Raw genomic sequence first — 19,843 nt, 5'->3', positions numbered from 1 at the left:
GCTATGTTCTGAGTTTGGGGACCCCAAACGGGAGAACAATACTCGAGGGAAGGCCTGATGTAGGTTGTATACGCCAGCAGGAGCTGACGATCAGAGAAGCCTAATCTGCGCATGCTTGTTAAACTCTGGATTGAGTAGTGACCTTTGTGCACAATATTGTCTGCATGCAGCTTAAACGAGCAGTTAATTGTAAATGTTACGCCTAGGATTGTTGCAGAGGAATAATTCTATTTAATTTAATTTAATTATATTTTATTTAATAATTCTATTAAAAATATTCTAACATTTAGCCGAATGATTTTATTATTGCTTTTGTTTTGATTTTCACAGGCGACGTTTTTCCTGTTTAACTACGTCATCGGTTGTGTGTTGAAAATAGCTGATTATATATTTGGTCTATCTTAAGGTGAGTAAACATTAAGAAGAAGCTTTTTATTGCGAACTTGGGCCTGACAATAAGCCATGAATTGTTACCATAATGATAATAACAATGGTGATTTGCCATCAAAAGTTGCCGTCAGAAGGACTTGAACCCACGATCTCCTGCGTACTAAGACAGTTATTGCCACCAAGGCCTGTAGGCAGGAATTTATAGCAGAGGGTAGCCTATATACAAAATCTAAATTTGGAGGAGAGGTGTAATACTCAATGGCAAAGGTCGTGGAAGTGTCCACTCAAAACTTTCAAATAACAAGGAAGATTTGTCGTAAAAAATGGGTTTACTTATTTTACTTATTTACTTATTTTTGCTTATTTTAGAGTAGAAATATTTTTCTTCAAAGAAGTGGTTACACATCGTTTGTAAATAACAATACAATGGAATGACGCAGTTTCACAATTATTGGAAACTGTTTATGTGGTAGTAACTCAGTAACAAACGTAGAATTAAATTTTTCTTGTATCGAATATGTTGTAAACAAATGTTACCCTGTGTTAAGCCAAATAACGCAGTAGAAACTTGTACACACAGTATATTAGAAATAACAATAGACTATACTATACTGATATTTACTGTAGTGGATGTCAAATTGCAATGGGAGAACATAAATGGGAGAACATAAATTGCAATGGGAGAACATAAATGGGAGAGCAATGGGAGAATCGGGAAAGTAAAACGCTCCTGAACTTTTATTATGCTGATGAATTAAGCATCCTTGATGAAAATATAGCAAAATGAATAAATTTTTAGGGGTTTGGAGAGTTCAAGGTGCAAGAATAGGTTCGAAAATTAATGTTAAGAAGACTAAATAGATGAAACTAGGAATAAGTGATGGCATAAAGTTAACGTTGGGCAATAAGAAGATCGACCAAGTGAACAGCTTTGCTTACCTAGTTACCACAGTTATCATTACCTAGTTATCACATTAATAACATCAGACTGAGTAATTTTTTATGTTTTTCGACAAAGTAACACAGTATCAGTTTAAAGATATTTTACATTTTAAAAGTACCAACATTGTTTCGGTTTCAGGAAACAGAGAGTAAAGATGGCTTTAAGCACAGATAGCCTATTTTTAGCCCCGTCGGCTTTTCCCTTTTCCAATATTTATGGTTTTATTAATACAAAAACACTGTGTTCTAACACCTACAAATTTGGTTAGTTTTCTGTATCAATTTTAAGAGGGAACCCTCAGTAACTAGAGTGTGAACAGGTCATTATTAAATAGTTTATTGACGCATAGATGTAGTTTGGGGCGCAGAAAGGTAGCTGCCGGTCTAAAATTAAGTTATTAAAATGAAGTACGAACAGAAATCGAAAGCTTCTTTAGAATTATTTTAAAAAGATTATTTATAGCACTTGGATTCCACTAAATAATACCTCTCCGGTTCCCTTCCGAGTGAAATCTCCAGAGAACAATCTCTAAATTACTAGTGGGCTGTTTTTGCAACTTTTCTAAGGCCTGAGTAAAACCAAACCTATGAGACAGTAAAAACATTTTTCTGATCTCTAAGCTCAAGATTCTTTAATATTTATAACTTAATAAAAGTAATAAAAATAAAAGATTAGCTTATATGACGTGCAGACTGGAAACAATCAAGACCAACAATTGCTATTAGATTACCATTCTTTTTGTAAATAAAAATAGAAAATTCCCTAGTCATAAATGAAGATTAATCAAAGGATTTTGTCTTGTTTTGGAATTTTGAGCCTTGGAGATAAAACAATTAGCCCTGTCTAACTTATCAAACAATGCTTCATCTTCTGTTATTTAATTTTGGAAGTAAAAAAACAAAATTTCGGAAATAAATATTGAAACAAATATGAAGTAAATAAATAAGTATATTGAAATAAAATAAACATTTAGAAATGAAAACAATTTTGAAGTAAATTATTACTCAAATAAACGAAGATTTTTCAGAGTAAACTAAAATTGGCTTAACCCCTGTTTTATTTGCCAGATTTTTCGCTTGTTTGATCACTAGATTTAAAAATTTTATCGGATTATCAGTGATGGACCATGGCTGCATTCCAGGTTCATCAAAAAGTGACTAAAACAACCGAGGACGTCCTATTAGCTGGAACGACAGAAAAATAGCTTCGAATTTACTTTTAAGTAACTTTGACTAAAGATTACTTTCATTAGTGAAGAAACTGTTCATTATCACTAATACTGCAAATAGTTTGAAAAATATTGAAAGTAATATTAAACTGAATTATTATGAAAGAGTAAAGAATACAATTGAAACTTATAAATATTATAGTATTACAACAGAAGCGGTTTTGGGAGGGGCAGAGGGGGTACTTGCAATGGGTGCAGAAATTTTAGGGGCGAAAAATTTCAAATAAACAACCTAACGGTTAGTTTTTGAAATTTTATATTTATGAAACTAGGCACAGGTAATAAATGAAAATAATTAATTAATTATTAAATGATTAACAAATAAAAATAAGTAAAAAGGAACAAATAGTTATATAATTATAATTATATAATTACATTAAAAATTAATTATTAATTAACGTATAAATTGAAAATAATTTTGTTCATAAACGAATTATTAAAATTTGGCTAGAAAATTTTAACGAAGTCATGGGGGTGGTGCTAATCATGATTTGCATCGGGCAAAAGAGAGGCTAGAGCCGCCACTACATTACAAATCTAATAAGCATATATTTAATTCACCAATGTACCCAGTGGATGTAAACTTCAAGCGATTAAAGTAAACTTCAAGTAATGTAGTTAAAGTTACTGCGATTAGCACTCTGAAATACATCCCAGGTCATGCCACTGATGGGGTAACGGATTGAAAAATGAAATTCTAAATCAAACTTATTGAAAAGTTGATTTTCTTCGGGCAAAATCTCGTGTGCTGATAAATGAATCAACTTTTACAATATTAAACGAAAATTGAAACGTAACTCAAAGCCATTGTATTGAAATGTATCGAAAATCACGTAATCAGTTTGATGAACTTTGAAATGAATTGCGCTATTACTGGCTTCTGATAACACACACAGTTGAAGATTTAACATTGTATTGGCAACCTGAGAAAAAATGGCATAGATACAATAATAAATAAATAAATAACAACTTTATTAACTAATAAATAAAAAATACAGTAAAAACATCCAACTGATACAAAATTCATATCAATACATGTTCAAAGCTGTACCATTAAATCACTTGTTGAATTGTCCAAGAAGAATATAATTTATTTTTATTAATACTAACATTTTAAAGGTCATTTTAACATTTCAAATATTTCATTCTGAAGAACATTCATATCGAAACTAAATATTCTACATTAAATCTTTATTTAGATAATAATATAAGTAAGATTAGTGTTATCTTCATTAACTTTTAAGGAGTTTTACAGCAAACACTGCAAATAATTGCCTTTCTAATAGTGCTAGTGTTATACCTTACCAGAGAGCTCACCTCTTATCCACCCCAAAAATTACTCTTTGGGTTTATTTAGTAAAATAACTATATCCGGGATCTGACTATAGTAAGAAAATTATTTATTGTGAAGCAAAATCCAGAAAAAAGGGAGAAAATATTACTTAAATGGTATATAATTAGGAGTTGAGAATTGAGAAGTTACTTGCTCGTAAATTGTACACCAGGTGGCGAGTAACAAGCGTGGTGGAAGTATGCTAAGCGTGACAGAAACTGAGCCAGCGCGGAGGAAACTGCGCCAAATGTGGCAGAAATATGCGACATACGTCGTGTTCTGAGATGTACGCCAGGTGACGGAAAGTACGCAACCCCTCAGTAAGAATCTCATCCTCAATTTGAAATTCATCTTCATCCGCAGTTGTCCACGTTTATGGACAGCAAGGGGCATTAGGCACTAGGTGCATATGCATTTACGCTTTATGAAACCTGTAAGGTTTCCCTCGAGCATATTATTTGCGGGCTACCTGAAAGCCCTCTTTATATGGTTCCGTTGCATCGTGTAAAGGTGCCACGCCACCCTATGGCACTTATGGCACTAATTTACATAGTTGCACATTTTACTGTCTCCATTTTTGACGCAGGAAAAAATTATGAAACAAGCATTTGTCCTCTTAAATGATTAGCAAGCTCTTGCTCAATGGTCCGAACATGGCTTTACGTAAATCATACACTTGCATGTTTCGTTTGGTTTACTTAGCCGCCCGACTGAAAGTCGAGTTTAGACTTCCTACTTAACTTGGGTATTTGTCTTAGAAATTAGTCAAGTCATTCATTCACATTTCAGTGCTAAAGCAAACTTTAGACTGAATGAGCCTCTAGTCTGAAATGACAAATGCCAATTTGGTAATCTAAATCTTGCTTATAACACAACTAGTACTTCTTCGTTTTTTTTTTTTTTTTTTTTTCAACCTAAACTTAAGTACTGTTAGCGCTAAAATTATCTTGGTAAACAGTGACTTATGTGCCTCCCTGTGCTTATACTCTACTGAACTTCTTCTTGAAATAAAGGATGTTAATTTTTCGAAGGTATGTGATTGAACCCCCCCCCCCTAGGGGACGACTGGAAGGCTTAGAGAGGACTTGAAATATTAAATTTGTGTATAACACCTACCAGTACTGATTTTAAACCTACGAATTCCTTTTTGTAAACCATCTCCCCCCCCCCGAAGAAGATTATTTTGCTGATTCTATCAATAGCAAACTTTTCATAGGGAACTGAGGATAGGGTAGAGGTACTTGTGCACTAAAAACAAGACAATTTTTTATTAAGTGCCTTTCACATCTCTGACAGGCTTCGGACCCTTGAAAATTAATAACCCTGATTTCAAGAAACACGAAGAGAAGCGAAAGATGAACTATTTCTGATACATGCTGTTGGGTTTATGCAATTGCAATAGCTATAATATTAGAAACAGAGGCGGGAACTTAAATCTGGAGGCTCGGAGGCTCGCGTGGCTGGAGTTAAAGTCGTCTACATCAAGTACAGAGCTTCCCAAAATAAACTCTTTTCGTTACGTAATTTAGCTTAACATTCCCTAAGCATCCCATTAAACAATATCTTACCAAAGCCGGATTTGTGACTGTAGAAGCACATGTTTACAATGCAATAAAAGACTTTCCTCCGAGATTAGGATAGAAAACAAAGCCATCTTTTGATGTACCTCCTAGGAATACCCCGAATTCTTGAAAATTCTTAATCTTTAGGATTAAAATGAAAAATATGCGATAAAGTTTATTTTTATTGACAATAGTGTATTAAGCAAAGGAGATTAAGCTGCTGGCATTTTTAAGTAAATGGTTTTTACAGTCTATAGTTTTTGCGTCACTGATTTGTGCAAGAGAAAAATTGCAGTGACCCATACACCTTTAGCCTATTCCAGGAACACATGGAGACGGGGGTTCTAGGGGTCAGGCTTCCCCAAAAAGCCAAAATTTTTAGAATTTGTAGGAACTTCTTATTCAAATTATTAGAGAATTTCCATCCCCCCTCAAAAAAACCTGTCGTGTCTCACCTGTTCAGCCTTTTTTGGTCATGTAAGATAAGATATTTATTTTAAAAAGATCACTATCACAAGCCCTCAAAGGGCCGAATTCGGAATGTCCAAGATTTAGAATTGTTACAGTATAAATGGATGAACCTTTTTTCTTTTTTTTTATTCTGATGTCTATATCATCGTTTTTGCAGCTTATGCTGCAACCTAGTAAAGAACAAACTCCAGTTCATAGTAACCTAAAACTCACAAAAGCATATTAAAAAAAAAAAAGAAGAAAAACTACCAAATACGGAAGAATCGCCATTTGAAACTAGTAACTAATGATTTCGACTAATCTTAATAGTAGAATTTTATTATGGAAGCAAACTTAAGGGAATTTCAAATAACAGCCAGAACCCACAAAACTGGAAACCTAACTCGACATTTGAAATCTTCATAGTCGAAAAACCAATTTAGGAAAATTTCAGTCCACCATCTTCAGCAACAAGGAATGTCACTTTCTCGCATGGTCAGTAAATATCTGACCCTTGGTAGAATCTCATGTGAGGTGATGTATTGAAATCCCCCCTCTCATTTATTTTCATCTTACGAAAACATTAGGAATGAAATGTAGGAGAACTTACTCGTAAATGACATACACACACACAGGACCCAGTCTCAGGGTCAGGGGGAGGTGTATTCTAAGGTAGGGATAACCTCCAAGTTACACAAAAATTAGAGGAACTATATTGTTCCTTGACAGGATTGTTCGTGACATAATTCAAATCTCTAGGCGTATACGCTTGATATCGATTATTTTGGTCCAGCATCGAAAGCATGTGGACGACAGTACCTAGGTCCAGTTCTAAAAATGAAGATCATCAGGGCAACTTGTGCTCAATCACAAACTGATCGTCCTGATTTGCACTGTCCTGCTGCTCCTCCCTTAGGGAAAAACTTATCCAATAGTTTTTGACAACTATATCAGAAGCAAGGATGTATTCAGGATTTTGTCGGGGGATGATTTTTGGGGAGAGGGGGTATACGAAAATATTTTTAAGAACACGTCAAAAACATGTTTATGCGTATTTTGTTACGTTTTTACGGGTCCACCCAAAATTTAGGGGTTATTCAACCCCGGTACCCCCCTCCCCATCCATGGATACGGGCTTGATCAAAACTGTGAAAATATCCGATATGACCTTTGGCGTGATACAGATTATGCATCCATTTCATTTACAACTTTCTTAGCCCGGAATATCCCTTTCCATTAAAATTGTAAACATTTCGCTTTCTATTCTTTAATATGCATATAGAAAAAAGAGAAAGACTAAAAATCAGTTGCCACACCGAAAATTTCTTATCTTTAAATCTCCTTTCAAATTGTTAGTTTTACAGAAGCAGTATAATCAATTCTTATTTTTATTAGCTTTAATAACAATCTTTCAAACAAAGGTTATCTAGTCCAACAAAGGTTACTACGCAAATTTCCAAGTAATTTGAGATAAATGCTGCATAGAATGAAATTTATAGAAATGTAAGGGAAACATGTCATTCAGAAAAAATTTCTGTAAGCAATAGGTTGGGCTGGAAATTTTTCAAAACTGGAAGCATCCATACTGCAGCACGTTATTCGATTTCGTTTGATTGACCCAAAACTAAAGGGATTACTAAAGGGATTTGTAATCCCTTTAACAGATGCTATATATGAAAATCTAATATCCTTCAATGCAGGAATATTCAAAAAATGAGGAACAACATACTAGATATCTATTTGAAGATTGAAGCTAAAGATGTATATCCAATGAGGAGTGAAGTTTCAGTCATTAATTTGCGTGGAGTTTCAATTGGAAGCTTCGATGGAAAGCTTCTTTGAAGCTTCTTTGGTATTTTCGTTGAAAAATTGGAAAAGAACCTCATCCCTAAATTAAAAAAATACCCCCTCCAAATTTTCATTAATTAAAGCCACTTCTCGCCACTTCAATGCAGGAATATTCAAAAAATGAGGAACAACGGCCTATAAGATTAAAAATATTACACTATGAAGAACGTCTTGCGAACATAGCATATCTAAAGAGTTGGCGATATGAAGTTGTATCGATACAACAAAGAGTTGGCGATACAACTCCAAGCGACGTCGGATGTGATTTGCGAGTAGTTTAGTGATACTGAACCATAATACCTACACATTGGCTGAGTTGGCCTACCATATTGGTTTACTTAAGGGCCATAAGAATCAAGCACGGATCTAGAGTCTTAATTTGGGAGGCGTAGCAGCGCCAAAAGGAGAAAATGGAGCATCCCTCCCTCCTCTACAATTTTGTTTGAAATAATTGAATTAAGGCTGGGTTTACTATCTACATAACTTAACGCAACGGGAGATCAACTGGCTTACTTGGCCGCTCGCGCAAGGCACTGGGAAACTTTATCGAGGTCGAGATTGCAAGTAAACGTCGATATCTGTTGGCAAACAGAGGCGACCCCACTCAAAGGAAAGGTTAAAAGGGAAGGACCCCACTCAAAGGGAAAGTTGATTGCTCTTTGATATCATCATGGTGTTGTAAGTTTGCAATATAAGATGAATGGATAATCTAAGCGTCTGGACACCAACGTGAAAGGGACAGAAGAGATAGAAGTAGGACAAAAAATAAGGAAAAATCCTCTCTCAAAATACAATATCCGAAAACGCAACCAGTATTTAAATGACAACAAAATACAAAACGATCTATGATTTGTCAGTTAAAAATAATTCACCAGACAAAAATAACTACATTCTTACGATTCTTTGTTAAACCAGCGTGGTAGGTCCCGGGAGCGTACACAGAGGGCCGTGGGCACACCTTATCCCAAATCTTACATTTTCCTGAATTATGGACAGTTCTCACTTAAATTCTCAAAAAATATTTTTTTTATTACGTTTCAAAATCCTCCATGTAAGCAGTCTTTAAAAAAAAGCTCCTTTCAAAACTAAATAGCAAGGCGATTTCTGAGTCATAACAGCAATTGCGAAACTGCCCCTAACAAAAGTGACCTAGTGCAGTGACCTAGTTGAGTGTCTTAAAGTTTTTATTTTACGATACTGTACACCAGGTATGTGCACAAAAACATTCTTGAGGGAGGGTATTAAAAAAAATCATAAAATAGGGACATATTGTGAAAGTACTTTGGGAATTACATGGGAAATATTTAAAATCTAGGTATTTCGGGGAGGAACTAGGATGGTGAAGTAGGCTTTTGCTCTCTTGATCCCTTTTTTGAATCCCTTGATCCATTTTTATTTCGAAATAGCTGTATACTTACCCTCCGTTGTATTAGGTGAACCATTAGCCTTTGGCGTGTTGCCATTTAAGTAGACAAATTTATTGGAGCGTCCATTCATAAGCTGACGAATCATAAAAATTCACTAAAATAGGGACATATTGTGAAAGTATTTGGGGAATTACATGGGAAACATTTAAAATCCAGGTATTTCGGGGAGAAACTAGGATGGCGAAGTAGGCTTTTGCTCTCTTGGTCCCTTTTTTGAATACCTTGATCCATTTTTATGATTTCGAAAAAGTTGTATACTTACCCTCCGTTGTATTAGGTGCACCATTAGCCCTTGGCTTGTTGCCATTTAAGTAGACAAATTTATTGGAGCATCCATTCATAAGCTGACGAATTTTTGGCATATTTTCACGATTGGACTGACTTGGCAAATTATGCGGACGACAAAACCCACATCGGGCAACCTAAGTCAAAATAGTTACTTAATAATCAAGCAACTTATAATAAAATCACAATTTAATAACAATCCAAATTGAATTGTTACAAGCTAAGTCAAAATAATCAATTAATAATCAAGCAATTTATAATAAAATTATAATTTAATAACAGTATAAATTAAATTGTTACAAGCTAAGTCAAAATAATTACATTTTTTTACTCTTATTTCATCAAATATTGGGAAAAAGAATATTAACTTGACTGGGAAACCTGTTTTAGTAATGAGACACAAGGCCTTTAATTTTCCGATGAACACCATAGGCCATATAAATTTTCTCTATCGTTCTTAGAAATTTGCTGAGAAATTTTCAAATTGACTGTTTGTGTCAGCTTAGTAGCAATGTTGCGCTGATAAACGTTGAGCTAAAATGGAACATAAGTTTTTGAGACACAGAGTTGAAATAGATATATGGGGTTTGAACCACCCAAAATTTTTGCCCGATTCGTAAAAACGTAACAAAAATGCATATACACAAATTCTTGATATGTTTTCAAAAATTTTTTGTAACCCCTACCCAACTGACTGTGTGAGCTGAGTAGCTATGTTTCAGAGAAACGTTGGTTTAAAATGGAACACAATTTTCTTAGAAATAGATTTTAAATATAAAACTAAATATAGAACTATGCAAAACCACAATCACATTGAGAAATTGTTCAGATTTGATGAATCTGAAGTAGTTCTATATTGCTGTGAGCTCAGAACGAAGAGTTATTCTGGGTGAACTTACGATACAATTTCTTTTTAGAAAGAAATAAAAATGTGACATAAACTTCCTGCTAAAGCCTCACGTAAATCCAAATGGAGCCCCTTTTCTGTTTTTGCTTCAAAATTTTTGCCAAAAGTTACAAGTGGAGGCAATAGAAAAATCAAAACAATACCAGTAAATCTCTATTTAATTTCAGTAGTACTAAAAAGGAAATTTATTCGAGCAAAAAAAAGCATTTTTAGCATTGCCTAGACACAGCGTGTACTTGTAATTCAGTACAAAACCGACGCCTGTGCTCCCAACAAGTATTGAGATGCTGCTTTTCAGGAAGGGGGAGGGGATTGTAAGAATCAAAACAAAGATCCAGATTATATAGATAAATGACATAGGAAATGAAGTGGGGATGTGCCAATCTTGAGAATTGTGAGGAGGAGTTGGAAAGCCAATTGCCTCAAAACAATCCCATGACTAGTCTATATACATAATTATATTAATGACCAGACTATATACATAAAGAAGCATAGAAACATATGGGAGAAACCGCAAATTCTAGAATTTAGGGGAAGAGGGATGACTGGGCTAAAACCAATTGCCCCTCTCCTCGTATCCCTGCTTTACATTGTAGAGATTAGCTATATAGCACACAGCTAAAATTTCTTTTACACCGGGTACATCAAATATTTCTTTCCCCTGAATAGGTTAATTTTCTTCTTTTAAACAGAAAAGGTTTAAGTTTTGAAAATTTACGTGGAAGTTAAATCATAAAATTAAATTTTCTTATTAAACCCATTTTTGAAGCATTGCAATTTGCGCAATTCTCCATAAATATCTCCACTAGTTATACTACATACTTGGCAAAAATCGCTAAATTTCTGACCGGTCGCCGAAAATTTTACGACTGGTCATTAAAATGGAATTTCATTTCTATTGTTTGAGAAAAATGATTTATAACATTGAAACAGCCGGCTCTGTTTGTTTAGTTGCCCAATGCTTGGCTGTCCCTTTTTGTTTTGTTACTTTCCTCATTTTATTACTATTTTTGTATAATCTTCTAATTGTTTTTTTTTAAGCAAACCACTATCAGCCTTAGAAAAAGATTTTTTTTCTAAGGCTTAGAAAATTGTCAATTTATTCATTATTGCTAAGTAGGCATTAAAAGAGACATCTTATTAGGGATCTATCCAGGGCCACACAAAAAGCAGGTTGTCCCTGAATGAAATGGGAAGAAGTTGCAAGGAATATGTATGTTCACAAGAAGGGAGCTAAGGGGCTGATCCCCCAAAAACAAGCTAAAGTTTCTTGAATTTCTGGCCACTTGTTATTCAAATTATAAAATTATATTTGTTCTTATTGTTGCCCCTCCCTGAAAAAATCTGAATATGTGCCTGACCAAGAAGAATTCAAGGGATACTGGAATTTCACGGGAGGAGATGAACAGTAGAGCTTTGACTAGGTTAGTGTGGAGGAGGAGTGTGCACAACTGTGTTGGTACCAGAGGCCTTTGCACTGAAGTGAGGTGTTGGAAGTAGTAATAAAAGTCTTTTACTATCCTTTATTTTTCCTTTCATTTTTGTTTTCTTTACAGTGTCTTTAAATTTCTATAATTATTGGCGTATTATTATAATTTGTATCAAATACTTGAGTATTCAATGAAAAACCTAGACAATTTACTTTTGTCCTGTCATGGTCTTCTTTGGATGACATAATCTTCTAGATAAAATATTCTAGAGCCGTGATTTTCAATGTGGGGTGCAGGCCTCACCGGTGGGGCATGGTAATATTTTGTAGGGGCATGGACAGGACTTGTATTTTTTGGCTGACTAAATGTTAGAGCCTTAATTATGGAAAAAATAAAATTATGTCTATGACGTCACATTCATATGCATTTAAAGGGTAAAAAAGATGCATGATAGCATTGCAGCAACCCCAAACATTGTATAAAGGTGTTTTATACAGATATTATTTTTCATTAACATGGAATATGCCTTGATGGCAACCTTATAAAACTAGTTAGTGGCCTTTTAAGGTTCCTTAGGTTAATACATGTAAAATTTTAAACAACAAAATTCACGCATCACGGACGGGGGGGGGGCTTAGGATTTTATAAATGCGTAAGTGGGGTATTGCCCGAAATCAGTTGGTAACCACTGTTCTAGAGCCTATGTCAGGTTGCATTTGTTTGTTATAGCTCCTTTTCTAAAACAATCTCATTCGCAATAAAACTAGAGACTGTTTTTAAAGCGAAATTTCCTAATTCATTTCGAAACCCTCAAAAACCTACATATTCCATTCCAGGCTGATCACTAAAAGAGAGATGGCGCTGACATAACCAGCCTCTTCAAGTACTTTTGTTCTAAAATGAAATTCACATAAAAAAAATTAACTAAGAAACTTTTAGGAAATGCAGTTTCAACGAGTAGGTTAGAAAAAGAAAAAGATATAAAAAACAAAGACTTTATAGGAAAACATTCAATTTGCCAGCATATTCTCAAAGACTTACATAAGAAGACGGATGATTAGTCATCAGAATAATAATAGTATAGTTAACAGTCAAAGGGATCTAAAGAGAATCAATTGATTTCCCGTGACTCAAAAAGAGTCCACATCCTGGTCAAAGATATATGAAACGGTGAAATTTGAAAACAATAACATTATCAAAATCTGAGCGGCAATTCAAAAGGGACCAAGTTACAAAATATAAATTTCAAAGCAGAGTAACAGGAAAAGATGTCAATTTTTTTATTATTATTAAGTACCGTTATTTATTAAGCCTTGAAAATCTAACAAAATCACTTCTGATATCAAAAGCTACCAAGTATCGATCAACTACCAAATATTTCTGTATCTTAGAAAAGCGGATTCAGGTCATTTTTGAAAAAAAAACAAACAGTAACTTCTAAGTAACTTAGTAACTAAGTAACTAAGTAACTGAATGAAATAGAACAAAAAAAAGGATGTTACTTTGCTGAGCTATGTACAAACTATCGACCAACTACCAATTATCTCTGTATTCAAAAAGATGATTTAGTACATAAAAAAGATACTGTAGCTTCTAAATAACTTGAGATATGAATAAAAGAACAAAAAGAAGAAAGTTACTTTGCTGAATTATCTGCCAACTATCTCTGTATTAGAGAAAAGATTATTTAGTACATTTAAAAAAAAGAATCATTTAGAACAGAATATAAATTTTAAAACAGAAAAGGTCAATTGATACAACTTGCTTTCTTTGAGCAGGTGGAAAAATAAACATAATTTTTACAAAAGTGTCACATAACATATTTTGAATTACCCCAGCCAAATTCTCTAGAACAACCAATACATTAACCTTTAAGTACACAAAAAAACATAGTTTTTTTATATCCATTTTAGTTACGTTTCCACGAGTCAGACAAGCATTCCTAGGGGGAGGTCAATCCCCTAACCTCCCTGGATATGGCCTTGCTGATGATTATGCTGATTTTAGACGATTACAATCATTTTTTTATGAATTTTTACGTTACCCTAGGATGAAAGGCTATGCTTAACGCAGAAAAACGTAATTCCTTAACATAGGAAATTCTCTAAGGACCGTATTCTGGGGTGGGGGGTGAGCGGAGGGAGTTCGAATTTTTTTTCAAAAAAGCATCAAAAAGTTTTATTTGCATTTTTGTTAGGTTTTACGAGACAGACAAACATTTCAGGAGGGGGAGTCAACCCCTCTCCTTTTGATATGGCTTTGCATTAGCCGTACAGTCACAGAGTCCTTAGTAACATCTATAGCTTACTCGTAGACTTTTTGTTTTTTATTTGTAGTTCAACATAGGTGATGCAAACTTACCATCAGAATCAACAGTATTTCCGCTAGGACGGCAAATATAGGGAACCTAAAAAAGAAAAATGAATTGATGAAGGAACCATATAAATAACAGAGAAATTCAGTAAATTGAAATTTAGGAAAATCGAATAATAAAATATTGACTAATGTGAAGAAAAAACTAAGAAATGGAAGATAAAACAGCAATGCACTATATTTGCCACACTTCTCTCTGTTTCTTGGAATTATATTGTTAAATATACGACTTCCATGGCAGTTTTTTTTTTTATAAACATGGCATAATAAATATCCTATTCATTTTTTGACTTAATATCCTTTGTCCATGAGAACAGGGGTTCGAGTCCTGGTGTCGCTGGTTATTTGGTTTGGAACGAGGGTCATTGGCGGGACTCTGTAATGTCAGCAAGAGTTGAGCTAGCCCTAAATGGGTACCTGGTGAAATAAGGGAAGGCAAACAGGCGTACGAATGCCAGCCATACTTTCCTTGCGCACAAGATGGCTGGCCCACAGCCCCCATTGCGCATCCTGGATGAAGAACCATGAAACAGAGATCAGCACCACGGGTAGGGACTGTAAAGTCTAATGCCGCATCCTTTAATTTTACCTTATTTATATATTTTTTCACTAAATAATTGGAGTATTAGAATCACTACCTATATTGCATTCTCCTTGCCATATTTCCCTGTTGTTTGTGAGCATAGATTTAATTAATTTGGCGAATGAACTACTCCCATTCCAGTGCATTTTACCAATAATACACGGGGTCGTTTCCGCGGGGGCAGGGAGGTACCCGGTTTAAACCCTCCTGCCTTGAATTTTTGTCCGGCTCGTATATGAACAACAAAAATACATATAAACAACTTTCTCTTTCCTTTGTAAGGTTTTATAACCCCACCCCCTTCCCGAACAAAAATTCAGGATATGGCCTTGTGCATCCTATACATCTTTTTCAGCAAATAATTAGAAAAATCAAAAATTTGCAGTGCATTCCCTCTGCCACATTCCCTTGTGGATGTGTCACGGGGTTAATTAATTTGGCAACAGACCGCTCGTATTTTTTCCTGTTGTTTTCTTCTTTGAGTTAATTGATTCGGCAAATGAGCCACTCATGTTGCAATATATTTTACCACATCTGCACCAAAATCATAGTAACCTAAAATTTGTTTTATAAATTAACACAAAAGCACATTTCTTACTTCTTTCGAATATTGAAATTTACTAATAAATGTGAAGTATTTAAATCAAAAAAGGGATTGAAATACGTTTATGATAAGAACAAGTCAAAAAGTGCAAAGAAGTGATTAAAATTTACAAAAACTGTTACAAATCAGGAGATCGATGTTACAGTGATTCTAAAAATAGGTGCTGGAGCTATTCAGGGGGGGGGCAGTTACTCCACGTGTATTACAGAAAATACAAATGAGAAAACGGTGATTTAAGACTAATGCTGACAAAAATAGAGCCGATTACCAAATTATAAATAATTTCCAAGCTCATTTATAAGAAAAATTGTGGAGAAAAAGACGAGGATGTTCCCAGAATAAATATGCAGATATTCCGGCCAAACCATCCGCTCAACCGTCCTCAGTGCACAAAAGTAGACAAAGAGTATTAGATAAACGGATAAAACGCAAGGATAAAGTACAGACAAAACGAGCCTAACAAACACTAAATTAGCATGTGTTCTCTCCAAGCAACGGTGAGAGGATAACTAAATAGTTAGATCAAGCTTTGAAAGCATCATGTCTATTTTAATTTAGAGTTTTGTTAAATGAAAGCCGCTGTCTTTTTTCAAGTGCTTAAAGTCTCGGGTAGTATAGATAATTTATATTCGAAGGGGAGGGGGTATCACACCATTTATAGGAGAGGAAGGTGGTTTAACTATAGAAAGTCTTTTTTTAGGGTACATGAAACCTATTTCCAAAGGCAATAAAAGAATATAAAAAAAAAACTCTTTTTTCCAGTCCTTAACGACTGTCGTCTAATTCTGAATGTTACATGGAGTATTTGTCAAGTACTGAACTATTTGTTTTAAAAAAGAATCTTTTAGGCGGATTTTGCTCCAAAAAAGCCAAATGGCTTGTGTTCTAAAAAATATTGGTTTCTGAGGACTTACAAATAATATATATAATTAATTCACGTGCCTTGTCAAAATTTACATCTCAAAATAATTGAGAATGTGCCTCGATCCAGAAACTGAACGTTTTTAGTGGACAAACTGAAAAGGCGAGGTTCTAAAATGGCCGTGTTTTTAAGAGCTTACAGATAAAAACAAATATCTGACATGCATGTCTAACCAGATTTTACGTTACAATTTCATTTTTTTGATAAAAATAAAAAAAGTAAAGTTCCAAAAATTATTGCTTTCTAAGAACTTACCAATAAGACCATATAATAAATTTACATGCCTAGTCAGAATTTACATCACCAAATAATTGAGATTGCGTCTTAGTCACAAAACTGACTGTTTTTGGGTGGAAAGACTGAAAATCCAACGTTCTAAAAAAGCAACATTTTAAAGAGCTATTCAGCATTTATGTTCTAATTCGATTTTTTTAAGAAAACTAAAAACGTTCTGAAAGATTTTGATTTCAAATAAATTACGAATAAGGTCATATAATTAATTTGTGTATGTAATTAATTGTGTAATAAGATCATGATTAACTTATAATTAATAATGTGTTTGGAACTTAGATCCCAAAAAATCTGAGAAAGCGTAAATCCCAAAACTGAGCGTTTTGGGTAGATAAACTGAAAAGCTAATATTTTTTAAATCAAAGTTTTAAGAACTTACAAATAAAAGCAAATAATTATTTCATCAACGTTCTACAAGATAAAATTTTCTAAGAGTTTCCAAATAAAATAAAATAATCATTTTAAATGCCTAATCAGCATTTAGATCCCAAAAATCTCAAAAAGCGTCTCAGTCCCGAAGCTGAACATTCTTGGGTAAACAAACTGAAAAGCTAAAGTTCTAAAAATAAAGTTTTCTAAGAACTTACAAATAAAAGCAAATAATTAATTTACATGCCTAATCAGCATTTACATCCCAAAAAATTCGAGAAAGCATCTCAGTCACAAAACTGAATACGGAGAAAGCCTTTTATAACTACTTCAAAACTAGAGAGTAAGTACTTTTTTAGGCTCATTATTGGACTTTTTATCAACAATTTTCTTCGAGATAAGAATATTAATTTAATATCGTATCGCTGACCGCCAAGAGAACCGATTTTTTCAATCTTTTTTTCTTAGGAAGGAATTTTGTTTTTATGTAATTAAAAAACCTATGGACTCTTTGATTTAAGATGACTTTGAGTTTCAACAAAAATGATATTGATTGTTTTAATCAATCGTCGACCAGATATAATAACATGGGTCTCTTATTTGATGATTTTATTTGCGTTCCCGCAAAAACATTTTATAAATAGTAACGAATCAAGTTTTTTGGGCTCGTTTTCTTTTTCCTTACAGTATGTTAGAAATAAAAGCAAAGCCAAAGTACTAACTCCGAAACAATAATACAGAATAATAGACGAGGCGGCATTTAAGAAAAAGATTAAGGAGTTAGTACCTTGTAGTCCTGATTTATACATTACCCACAGCCCGATAGCATATATATATATATATATATATATATATATATATATATATATATATATATATATATATATATATATATATATATATATATATATATATATATATATATATATATATATATATATATATATATATATATATATATTACCCGCTGTCTCGATACCTGCACCCTAGGTGCGGGTACCCAGAATTTCTACTTTGAAATGCTAGACCTGGATGTTTAGGGGATGGGTATGCAAAGAGTGTGGTAGATGTGCAGAGGCTGGTAGGAGAATAGGGTATGCATAAGCATAGGATCACTCGCTTTGATTAGTCCATCATTGACTTAAACTTGTAATGAGAAAAAACAAAACAGATGTATTCATATGAAACATTGCAGTTTAAAAAATGAACTCCATAATTTTTAACTCTTATGTGTCACAAAGTAAAACTCACCATTGATAGAAAAAAATTTTTTTTCTCGGTTTGGCTGAAATGTCGGTTTGACACCCTAAGCCCCTCAATGGCTCTGGAAGACCTTTATCCTTTTTATCCTTTACAAAATATAACCAAGCTTTCCTAATTTTTCTAATTTTGCAGGAGGATCGAAAACCGAATAAATCTTTCCCATAAGAAGCTGTTTCGAATATATTTTTAAGAAACTAAATTATAAAAAAGAACACCATATTAAACAATAAACTAAATCAACAATTATGGTACCACAAAGTAGAGGTAAACACATTCTATACTCTTGGCAGGAAAGCAGGCATGTTTCCCATTGGAAAGAGCATCGTGAAAGATTGATTGACTACTTCTGGTATCATTCTAGGGATGATTCAACTTGAGAAACCTATACCCTTAACTGTCAAGGTCTAAATATAGTCTAATATATCTAGTCTAAATATAGTATAATATTAAATGTAGCATAATATAAAATAGTATTAATATGATATAGAAGTAATTATATAATAGTATTAATATAATAATAGCAATTAATATAATATTTATATAAAAATATAGTAAAACATATCATAGTCAAAATATTATCTTCTGTTCACACTTTTTCTTTCTTTTTTTAATATTAAATAGCGTGCCTAAGTAGAAACTAAAAACTATCTAACAGAAAGTGTTTTGATTGGCATTGGTTTTGAGGACAGCTTCACACTTCCATATAAGTCAAACACACACGATGAAGAATTACATGGTTATTTGAGCAAATGTATTTACCAATAAAATTGCCAAGTCAAAACCGCTATGTTGTGGTCCTTACTCGTACACCACGCAAGTAGAGGAATGTCAACTATTCAGTTCAAGGACAAAACTTATTTTTTACTACGAAATGCCTAGTACAGAAATCCTCGGTATATACGCAATTATAGCCTCTGTCCCCTACCAAGCCAAAAACTCAGGAATTTAAAAACCTTGCCTTGAGTTTCAAACTTTTGTCACTTTAAGCCTTTTTTTCGAACTATTCCTACCCCTCCATCCCACAGAGGATATTGCCTTTATGCCTGAAATACCCTCTACTTCAAAAATATCACCACGTTCCTCCCCATTTAAAAAAAGTGCCGATTTAGTGAGAATATAAAAAGAATTATTTTCATCAGAACATAGTCCTAAATAGTTCCCCTCCCCCTCAAAGAAAACTATATATATATATATATATATATATATATATATATATATATATATATATATATATATATAAGTTGTTTGTTTGTGTGTGTGTTGACTGACGTCATGTTTGTGTGTCGACTCACGTCATGTTTGTCGACTGTCGACTGTGTTTGTCGACTGACGTCATTATAAGGATTGAGCATTATGACGTCATATATATATATATATATATATATATATATATATATATATATATATATATATATATAAATAAGTTGTCTGTCTGTGTGTCTGTCTGTCAGGTGACGTCATTTTTCTGTGTCGACTGACGTCATGAAGTTAGTTGTCGTCATTTTTGCTATGACGGTGACGTCATTAAAGATATTTAAGACATATATGTTCACGTAGAAATCTATTAATGTTTAAGTTTAAAATGACTGATGAACTTACAATGGCAAAAGCCGATGAAGATGCTCAAAGAGTCTA

General features: G+C 33.6%; 1 protein-coding gene across 6 annotated transcripts in view; it reads right to left on the bottom strand.

Moving 5' to 3' along the window:
• LOC136024863 (uncharacterized) overlaps positions 1-19,843 on the bottom strand; it is a 73,261-nt gene that overhangs the window by 15,149 nt on the left and 38,269 nt on the right. For 3 of the 6 annotated variants that reach the window (XM_065700379.1, XM_065700378.1, XM_065700382.1), the window contains exons 2-3: positions 14,165-14,210; positions 9,444-9,603 (exon numbers count right to left, since the gene is read on the bottom strand). In XM_065700379.1, coding sequence (XP_065556451.1) covers positions 9,444-9,603; positions 14,165-14,210 — 206 coding nt within the window. Of the gene's footprint in view, positions 1-9,172; positions 9,282-9,443; positions 9,604-14,164; positions 14,211-17,163; positions 17,290-19,843 lie in introns of those variants that run through there. The other 3 variants (XM_065700381.1, XM_065700380.1, XM_065700383.1) reach the window with 3 other exon arrangements.

This window comes from Artemia franciscana, chromosome 3, assembly GCF_032884065.1.
Source record: "Artemia franciscana chromosome 3, ASM3288406v1, whole genome shotgun sequence".
NCBI classification, from domain to species: domain Eukaryota; kingdom Metazoa; phylum Arthropoda; class Branchiopoda; order Anostraca; family Artemiidae; genus Artemia; species Artemia franciscana.
This window is presented reverse-complemented; position numbering and strand designations above follow the sequence as displayed.